The sequence below is a fragment of the Martes martes genome (genome assembly GCF_963455335.1).
Source record: "Martes martes genome assembly, chromosome: 4".
Classification (NCBI taxonomy): Eukaryota; Metazoa; Chordata; class Mammalia; order Carnivora; family Mustelidae; genus Martes; species Martes martes.
In genome coordinates this window covers 106,664,282-106,674,944 of record NC_137891.1, presented here as the reverse complement: position 1 = coordinate 106,674,944, position 10,663 = coordinate 106,664,282, and the positions used below count along the sequence as shown (strand labels likewise).

Here is a 10,663-nt window from a genome sequence, read left to right as displayed (position 1 = left end):
GATGGGCCACCTGACCTAATCCCAACAATTTTCCGGAAAGGCGCCCGCAGGAACGTTCCAACGACTGTGGGTGCCCGGGACAAGCCCGAGAGCTCGCCTCTCTGCGCCCCGCGCGTCCTCGCGCCCCACCGGCGGGTCAGCGCCTACAGCACCTCCCTCAAAGGCGCAGGGAGGGTCTGACAAGAATTACAGCCGCGGCTGCGGCCCCCGGGATGACCTGGAAGTGAAGGGGACCTGCAAGAACTCGAGAGTTTTGAGGGGCTCGCGGATGGAGACTGTCCGGGAGGCGATGCCTTACCCAAACCTCAATTCCAACACGGTCTCTCTGAGGGGTTTCCTTTAAAGGGCTTCTTCTGGATTCATTTAACATTCTTTCGAAAGGCATGTATTGATTGCCTCACACTTGGCCGTACGGAAGGCCAGGCTCTGTTTTCGGGGACCGGCGGACTAGGACTTGGGTGGCCCCCGAGTTCCCCCAGCAAAACCATCACTTGCGCTTCCTGCAGGCTGGCGGCTGCAGTACAGGTTGCCGCCTGGGTTCTAAAGCATTGCCATCTCAGACCCCGGGATTTAATGCCAATAGGGGGAAATGGCGAAAGGGCAGGCGCTGGACGCCCGCGCATCCGGGAATATCAGTGGTAGGCGGTCGGGGTGGGCGAGAGCGGGCCTTCAGCCTCCCAGGCATCCCAGTCTGTGGGCCGCCACCTTGGGATTTTATTCGTGCCTACATCTCAGGGGGGCTCACTACCCAACAGTTGCCACCTTTTTCTGCCCCCTGTTACCTCTTAGCAGCTCCCACCCCGCCCCCGCCGTAAGCCCCGCCCCCGCCGCGCTGGCTCCGCCCCAGGCCCCGCCTCCCCCTTTCGCGTCCCAGGACGCGTTGCGCGGCCCGGGCCGGAAGTCGGCGAGTTCCCGGGTGTGTGTCTGTGTCTGTCTGTGTCTCCAAGCGGCGCGCGGCCCGGGACAAACGCTGGGGAATCCCGTCTGAGGCGTCACCACTGTCATTGCCATCACCCACGGATCCACTTCTAGAGGGGAGTAGACCCGGCCTTTCGCCGGGCAGAGAAGATGTTGCCCCTGTCCATCAAGGACGATGAATACAAACCACCCAAGTTCAATCTGTTCGGCAAGATTTCGGGCTGGTTTAGGTGCGGGGTGCTATTTTTGCGGGAAGGGGGTACCCTGTCGAAGGGGAGAAGGCCCAGACCTAAGGATGGCCCGAGGTCCAGGGCGGGAGCGTCAGGGACAGCTTCCTTCGCTGTGAGGAAAGGAGCGTTTGGACTGGGAGGGTCTTGAAAGGGCACCCAACCTCCGGGTCCTGGCACCCCTTTGACTCCCGCCTCTTCTCCACTTTTATCACTCCCAGGTCTATCCTGTCGGACAAGACGTCCCGGAACCTGTTTTTCTTCCTGTGCCTGAACCTCTCTTTCGCTTTTGTTGAACTACTCTACGGCATCTGGAGCAACTGGTAACCAAAAGGGAAAAGCAGGGCGGAAGCAGGGGGTGGGGGAGACGAAGCACTGTTTGCTTAGTGCCACGTAGCTCCTCACCAGGAGGTTCAGGTCTTGCCTTTGCCATTCAGCTCTGCTGCTGAGTTGCTTTCTCAATTTCACACCAATCTGGCAAGGCTACGTTGAAGATCGGGGCCCATCGTGTGCAGTAGCATTAAGATTTGGGTTCCGCCCTCCCACCCCTCCCGTCAAACAAGAGTGACAAGTCTCCTTCATTTTGGCTGATAGTCATCCTTGACTACAGACCTTAGCTTTGCTCACTTTCTTGAAATTGGGAGAAACCTTTTTCCTGCCTCTTTGGGGGTGGGAGTGTTCCTTGCTTCCCTTGTGGGGGAGTGGCATTTGGTTTTCACCCTTAAGATTCCGAGAGGGAATATCTGAGATGTTCAGCTTAATTTATTAGGTCTTGGAATGGGAAAGGGCTTTATAAAGGGGATACCCGGAGAAATATGTTACAGCTGTCTCATGATTTTCCTCTGATTTTGACTGCAGTAGAAAATCCCATATAGTTTTCTACAAACTTACATCTCTTGAATTGATGGGTTTGTGTGTGCCATCTTGGGGTTTGTTTGATTTTGAAACTTCTTCAGGAAGACCAAAATTCAGGGATTCTGTAAATGAAGCACTGTTATCTGGGTATTTGCTGTTAAATAACGTAAAGGCTTGTAAAATTCTTCAGCTAACAATAAGATCATTACACTTCTAAGTGTGCTGAATGCTCTTTAAATCTCACACTCATATGCGAATCTGATAAAAACCAACACTTAAAATTTTATATAAAACTTCAGGGTGATACTGTGTTCCTTGAAATACATCTTGAACCGCAGCTTAAGAACCCATGCCATTTATACTTTATTTTCTATTAATTAGAGTTAGTCTTTTTCCTTAGTCCATTTTCAGAGAGACTTTCTGTCCTTGATCTTAATCTCTATTAAGAATGAACAATGACATTAAATAAGATCACCATTTTTTGTGACATTTACATTTTTGTATGAAAAAGTGAACTTCTTTTCAGTTCAGATGTGAACTCAATTTTATAAAAAATAGTACATTATGAAGGTTATTGATTTAGTCACCTCTTTAAAAGGCATATTGAAACATAATAAAATCTTAGTATACATAATAACCACTTTAAATCCTTTGGGAAGCTGATATAGGTATCCCATAATAGGACTATCCTTCGATGTATTGTGTGTATTAAAAGCACTATGATGTAATAGTCAAGCTTTATTATAAATATACGGTATTTATAATTTATTTTGCTCTTCTTAAATTATGCCATATCGTGGTATATGTACTAACTGTATCAAGACTATAACTTGGTTTGCATATGTATACTTTAGCTACAGTTACTTTATATTATAATACACTGTCTTTCAATATGGCCTTCCATGTATAAATTACTGTGTGAAATGTCTTGATCAAGGAAATTATATTTGAATTGCCTAAACCACTTCTTTCATAGAAAGTTAAGTGTAAAGTAAATTTTTGATCTGTAGAGGTCTATTGAGGAAATTACAGTTGACCTTTGAACAACATGGGGATTGGAGCATGAAACTTGTGCAGTCAGAAATCTGTGTATAACTTTTGACTCCCCCCAAAACTTAACTTCAAATAGCCTGCTGTCGGCCATGAGCCTTAGCGATAACATGAACAGTTGATTAGTATGTATTTTGTATGTTATATGTATTATGCACTGTATTCTTACAATAAAGTAAGCTAAAGAAATCTTATTAAGAAAATCGTAAGGAAGAGAAAATACATTTATGGTACTATAATGTATGGAAAAATATCTGCGTATAAGTGGACTCCAGCAGTTCAAGCCTGTGTTGTGCATAGATCAACTGTACTAAAACCATTGTTTTCCAAGCCATTTGTCTACATGCATCAGTACATAAGAAAAACATCAGTGGTACATGACTTTTTCTTCTGCCCTTTAGTGGCTTGTTCTCCTGACCTTAGGATCTCTTTTCCTCCAGTTTACTCTCTGATTATGTTATTATATCTTCCACATTTGAAATTTAGCTCTGAACTAGTATTTGTCATACCTAAATCATTTAGTAGGTATTCATCATTATGTTAACCTCCATATCCATAACCACTTATTCCCTAATACTAATTTTTTTTAAGGATTTTATTTATTTGACAGACAGAAATCACAGGTATGCAGAGAGGCAGGCAGAGAGAGAGGAAGGGAAGCAGGCTGCCTGCTGAGCAGGGAGCCCGATGTGGGGCTCGATCCCAGGACCCTGGGATCACGACCTGAGCCCAAGGCAGAGGCTTTAACCCACTGAGCCACCCAGGCGCCCCCTAATACTAATTTTTATCAGAGGATTGAGAGTCCAGTACATAGCTGTTGAAGCCTTGGTATATTTAAAAATTGCTTGGGCCTTTTCATAATCTGGATTTCTTTTTTTTTTTTTTTTAAAGATTTTATTTATTTATTTGACACAGAGAGAGAGATCACAAGTAGGCAGAGAGGCAGTCACAGAGGGAGGGGAAGCAGGCTCCCTGCTGAGCAGAGATCCCGATGTGGGGCTCGATCCCAGGACCCTGGGATCATGACCCGAGCCAAAGGCAGAGGCTTAACACACTGAGCCACCCAGGTGCCCCCATAATCTGGATTTCTATGTCTTATTCAGGTAGTACAGTTTTTAATCCCTTCTGTTGACTGATCAATAGTTTCTTTATTTGACTAGATTATCTCTGTTCCTGAAGTTTCAATTACATTTTAAGTTACTTGAAAAAAAAAAACTCACCAAAATTTATTTTATCATAGTCATTTTTGTGTTCATTTTCATTCTATAAAAATTAAGCTTCAAGATGTTGTGAACATGAAATGTCAATTTTTTTCTATTATGGAATTAAAAGATGGATAAAACATACTCTCTCTTCACAAATAAAGGTTTATGGAACAGTTGAACTAGTTGCAAAAAATGTCAAATAGTTCTGTTTTTTATTTAGAGACTTTTTTTTTTTTAATTTTTTTTTCAGTGTTCCAAAATTCATTGTTTATGCACCACACCCAGTGCTCCATGTAATACGTACCCTCCATAATACCCACCACCAGTCTCACCCCACTCTCCACCCTACCCCCTCCAAAACCCTCAGTTTGTTTCTGAGTCCACAGTCTCTCCTGGAGACTTTATTTATTTATTTATTTTTCCCTTTCCTTTCCTTTTTTTTTTTAAACTTAATTTTTTTATTTTAATAAACATATAATGTATTTTTAATCCCCAGGGGTACAGGTCTGTGAATCGCCAGGTTTACACATTTCACAGCACTCATCATAGCACATACCCTCCCCAATGTCCATTTCCCCATGGAGACTTTATTATTTAAAGGAAGAACTTAGGCCATTCGGTTAGGTGTCTCATTCAGTTAGGCGTCTGCCTTTGGCTCAGGTCCCCTGATCTCAGGGTCCTAGCATCAGGCTCCCTGTTCAGTGGGAAGTCTGCTTTTCTTTCTCCCTCTGTGTGCATGCGTTTTCTCTCTCTCTCTCTCAAATAAATAAATTAATCTTAAAAAAAAAGAAGAAGAAGAAGAACTTAGTTATAGTTGGTTTATATTTTTGATGGTGGGAATGTGTCATCAGTGGAAGAATAGCTAAGCTCTTTGTGTATTTTTCCACCATTAAATATCCACTGCTTTTTATTTTTCCACTAGATTGTAAATTTCATTAAAGTATGGATCTTTTCTGTCTTATTCAGGCACCTCAGTACATGGCACATAGTGTGCTTAATACATATTTGCTGAATGAAGAGGGAATAATGAATATATGGAATTAATCTACCTACACTAAACATACTAACTAGCCCTAGTAGAGGGGAGAAATCATTAAACTCCTCTTTTCTCTTATTCTTTGAAGTTGGTAGGAAAATAGTAGGAATACCATATGTGATTTTTCATTCTATAGAGTCTTTTTCCTTCTAGCATTTTCATTGCTATTTATTGTTGAGTAACTACTAAATCTCAAATTAATATAGTATAAGTATGGTTTCTTTTTTTTAAGATTTTATTTATTTGTTTTATAGAGAGAGTGAAATAGGGAGAGAGGGAATACAAGCAGGGGAAGTGGGAGAGGGAGAGTCAGGCTTCCTGCTGAGCAGGGAGCCCGAGGACCCTGGGATCATGACCTGAGCCAAAGGCAGATGCTTAACGACTGAGCCATCCAGGCACCCCAAGTATGTGGTTTTGTACAAAGATTAAGTTCTTTCTGAAATTACAGAAAAATCTCCAAATGATTTCTTAAATAAGACAAAACTTTATTTCCGGGATGGTTATTAGAGTTCCAGCCATCCCTAGCAGCAGATTGTTCAGAATGGAGAGAAAAACTGGTAAAAAGTGTATATAGTGTCTTTTAAGCAGATTTATCTGGACAGACGTAGAGCACTTTGACTTATATTTCAGTGGCTAAACCTTTATCATTTTGGTCATGCCTGGTTGCAAATGTCTTTGTTCCAGTCAAACAGGTATTCTGCTGAAAGTCAAAGATTCTTTGCTAGGAAAGATACTGTAGGCTCAGGAAGTGGGACTAGAAAGAGATAAGCTAGTTTGACTTCTTTTATAGATAGAAAACTGAGGCCCAGAGTTTTTTTCCCCTAGAGTAACAAGAGAGCCTAGAAGCACCTCTCATCCAAGGCTTTTTGTTTTTGTTTTTGTTTTTGTTTTTTTTCCACTACACCACGATTTTTTTTTCTAGTATCTCAGTATAGTTTCCTTTGTTCTTACTCTGTTTTATTTTATGTGTACTTCACTGTCTGTTAGAAAATTTAATTTCAGTAATATTTTTTACCAAGACTATTACAATCATTTTCCCTTTAGACATAAAGGGAAGTCATACAACTCTGAAGATAAATGTCTTTGTATTACCAAAGTAAATATTTGTTCAGGAAATGTTTTAGGCCATACCGGACGTTGATTTGTTCCTATTTCTGTATAATATGTCGTAGCATATGCTTGTAAAGTAACTCCTCGGTAAAGAAAATGCCATTAATTGAATTTTTCTATAGAATTAAAACACGTATATCTTAATCTTCTATCAGCTTTTCCTCTCTCAAAAGACAACATTACTTCCCAGTCCATGGTGATGACTTTTACTTTCCTGCAGTTGTGCTTTTCATCTTAAAAATGCAGATAAATATTCCATTTTGCTGAGAATTTTTTTAAGTAAGGGATTATATAATGGAATGTAGTGGAGTTGAGGGTTTTTCATTGTAACTCTCATTAGTTTAACAATTTATACAGATGTCAGGATTCTGATTTCTTGGTAGTAAATTGAGAATTAATTGTTTTTCTCCATTCTATCTAAGGAAAATCTATCTTGATTATTCCCTATATTCAATTTTTAATTAATCTTTAACAACCACCATAAATATACTGTTAGCTTGGTTACCAGTAGACCTTTTTAAAATTTTTTAGTATGGAAAATTTTAAACATAAGTAAAAGTAGAGAGTTTAATGAACCTCATGTCCCTTCCCATCACCCAGATTTAACATTTGTCGACATGTAACCTACTCCATTTCCTCTTGCCTTTACCTTCCTTATGCTTTTACGTGTCCTACCACTGGATTATTTTAACACAGGAACCAACTGTAATTTCTTTCAAAAGAAATACTAATGCTTCAGAATGAGTCTCTGAAAAATAAGAACCCACCCCCTTTTAAAAAAATATTAGTGTCATTCTCATCTTTAAAAATTGGCAATTCATTAAAAAATTAGTAATTTATTAATATCAGTTGTCTAATTAGTAAGTGTTCAGATGACCCTTATTATCTCATAATTTCTTTTTATAGTTGTTTTAATAAATCAGAATCCAAACATGATCTAATCCCAACAAGATCTATAGTATTTGGTGGATATGTCTCTTAAGTCTCAGTTTATGGGCTCTTTTCTTCCTTCCTTTGTTTTTGCCTCTATTAGACCATAAAATCTTTTCCGAAAGTTTCTTTTGCTAAATGTTCTATTTACATTTATTATATTTTGCTTCAATGATCAGGTTTCTCTTTTGTATCCTAAGAAGTTTTTCATTATTAAAATAATCTTTAGAAACTAGTCACTTTAAAAAAGTTAAAAAATCATAGAGAAACTGACAATTTTTAAAGATGGGAGCCTAAAACAAGAGTGCTGCTTTTAGCAACTAATTTTTCTTCATCAGGTTACATTTGGTATATAAATCAGATACCGTGAAATACTCTCTGTGCTCTCTTCATTTATAAGGAAATTTATGCCATGTAGTTTAAATGATAATTCAAAATAAGAAACATTTGCTAATACTGAAGATGAACAATAAAATTGACCTTCCGAATGAGTAGTATTTTGATACATGATAGGTGAATAGAGAACTAGAAATATACTCTTTTTCATATGAGTTTGCCTACATAGTTGCCGCTGAGTATTTTCAAATCATGATACCAGGTTTAAATAAAAAGACCATTTGCAATGCTTTAAGAACATGATGTTCTTCCACTTTAGAAGAGAGAATGGTTTTTCAGGTAGACTCATATTTTACAATATATTGAAAATGAAATAACATTTTAATGAAAATTAAAGTTACTTAAAATTAAATAAAATTAAAATCTCATTTTTATGAGTATTAAAATTCCCAAGCTATATTTATAACTCTTGAAAAGGGAACCTAATTGGTGTAGTATACAGAAGACATTTACCATCTTTCCCCCCCTTAGGGCAATTTGTGATGTCCACTAAATATATTTAAAATAAATTTGTCATAAAAAAAGATAGTGTGTATTAATTTGCTAGGACCGCTGTAACAAAGTACCACAGTAGAAAGTTACTATCTTGTGGTTCTGAAGACTCCAATTCTAAGATCAAGGAATTGGCCATGCTAGTTCCTTCTGAGGTCGGCCAGGAAGAATCTGTTTATGCTTTCCTTTAGCTTCAGTTGCTTTGCTGGCAATCTTTCACATTCCTTGGCTTGTAGAAGTCTCATCTGATACCTTATCTTGACTCAGTGGTCTTTGTGGGTGCTGTCTGTCTCCAGGTTTCCCCTTATTATAAGGACAATAGTCATTGGATCTGGGCCAACCTTACTGACCTAATCTTAATGAATTATGTCTTCAGTGACCCTGTTTCCAAACTGGCTCACATTCTTAGGTACTGGAGATGTAGGACTTAAAATTAAGAATTTGGAAGAGGACACAATTCAACCCATACCAGGTTTTACTAAATATATGTATACATCTGTATATCAGTAAATATTTTTTTATTTATATTTATTTAGAATGAATACCCTGAACCTTCTTCTACAACTAATTTATGGCCATTTAAAATAGAAATCACTTATATAATAAAATCCTTAAATTAAGAAATAAAACTGTTAAGAACCATGTATAGAGTGAAAAAAATAAGCCTACTAAATATGTAAATTAAGGTAGTTACAGAAATTGACTTTTAAATCTAGTTGTAAAATTCCATAAAGTTAAGGGAGGTTGGGTAAAAATTCTCATTGTCTGGTTTTACTACAACACGACTACATTGTTTTATCAGTATAGATCATTTTCTGAAACCAAATTTTGAAAGTAACTTACCGTATAAGTCCTTTGTCACAGCATGGAAAAAAAAAATCATAAACAATGTCTTTGGGGCACCTGGGTGGCTCAGTGGGTTAAAGCCTCTGCCTTCGGCTCAGGTCATGATCCCAGGGTCCTGGGATCGAGCCCCGCATCGGGCTCTCTGCACAGCAGGGCGCCTGCTTCCTCCTCTCTCTGCCTGCCTCTCTGCCTACTTGTGATCTCTGCCTGTCAAATAAATAAATAAAATCTTTAAAAAACAAACAAATAAACACAATGTCTTTACTAGTGGTTTTATAATACAGTACAGAGATTTTCATCAAATGGGTCTTTTATATTTGAAAATATAATAAAGTTATTATTTTCAGTGTTACATGACTATTTAGGTTCAAGTATGTAGTACTGTAGAGATAGAATTATTCAAGGAAAGTTTTTTAAAATAACAGATCTGAGGGGCTCCTGGATGGCTCAGTGGGTTAAAGCCTCTGCCTTTAGCTCAGGTCATGATCCCAGGGTCTTGAAATCAAGCCCCTCATTGGGCTCTCTGCTCCACAGGGAGCCTGCTTCCCTTCCTCTCTCTCTGCCTGCCTCTCTACCTACTTGTGATCTCTATCTGCCAAATAAATAAATAAATAATCTTTAAAAAAAAATAAAATAACAGATCTGAGAGAATTGAACCTTTACTGTGTCCTCCTCAGGCATCAGTTTTCTTATTTAGTCTTTATTTATTCCTTTATTCTCATTCTGCTTTGAGTTGGGTATTAAATGAGTACAGACAGTGCTTAAACTGTATTATGCATCTGTATTTGAATAAGGTATACAAAGTTTAAGATAAAATTTAAGACATTTTCCAAAATACTTTGTGATGACTTGAAAGAGATTTACAAATTATTGTATTTTGAGGGGGCATCTGGGTGGCCCAGTCAGTTAAGCCCCTGACTCTTGGTTTTTGACTGAGGTCATGATGTCAGGACCTAAGATTGAGCCTTGAGGTGGGGCTCCACACTCAGTGTGGAGTCTACTTCTCTCTGCCCCTCTGTTCCTCCCTGCTGCCTGCCCTCGCTCGCTCGCTCTCTCTGTGTCTCTCTAGAATAAATAAATCTTTTTTTAAAAATTATTGTATTTTTTAATGTATTGTATTGTTTTACTTCAGTTTCTAATTTTATAATTATTCCAGATTATGAGAACATTTTAAAATTGCTTTTTCTACTTAGGTGAGGAATGGTTTTCACTTTAGTTTGTAGCACTTATAATTGAAGGCTCTGGCATCTAGCCAAATTGTCAAGAGCTATAGGTCATGGTGGGAACACTAGGTATTATGAGATATTAATAATTAATATAGGGATTTAATAATAATGGTAATAATAGGAATATTAATATAGCTTTAATGTGGCAAGCACTGTGATAAGTGTTTCACATATACTAATTCAATCATTATAACATTTATGACATTTTTTTATTATTCTCCTGTTTAAGTGAGGGCTAAACTGAGGTGCAAAGTAGTTAAGCAATTTGAGATTGTTAGAACTAGTAAGTCGTGGAACTGGGATTTGAACCCAGGTACTCTGACTTCAGAAGTAGTGCTCTTAACCACTCTGATACGCCTTAGTTTTAAATAT

At 38.6% G+C, this 10,663-nt stretch overlaps 1 protein-coding gene across 2 annotated transcripts in view; it reads left to right on the top strand.

Annotated features, from left to right (window-relative positions):
• Window positions 1–886: 886 nt before the first annotated feature.
• The window catches only part of SLC30A7 (solute carrier family 30 member 7), an 84,894-nt gene continuing 75,117 nt past the window's right edge, over window positions 887–10,663 (top strand). The window contains exons 1-2 of one of the 2 annotated variants that reach the window (XM_080800311.1): window positions 887–1,148; window positions 1,367–1,468. In XM_080800311.1, coding sequence (XP_080656437.1) covers window positions 1,069–1,148; window positions 1,367–1,468 — 182 coding nt within the window. In that variant the 5' untranslated portion in view covers window positions 887–1,068. The remainder of the gene's footprint in view (window positions 1,149–1,366; window positions 1,469–10,663) is intronic. The other variant, XM_080800312.1, reaches the window with a different exon arrangement.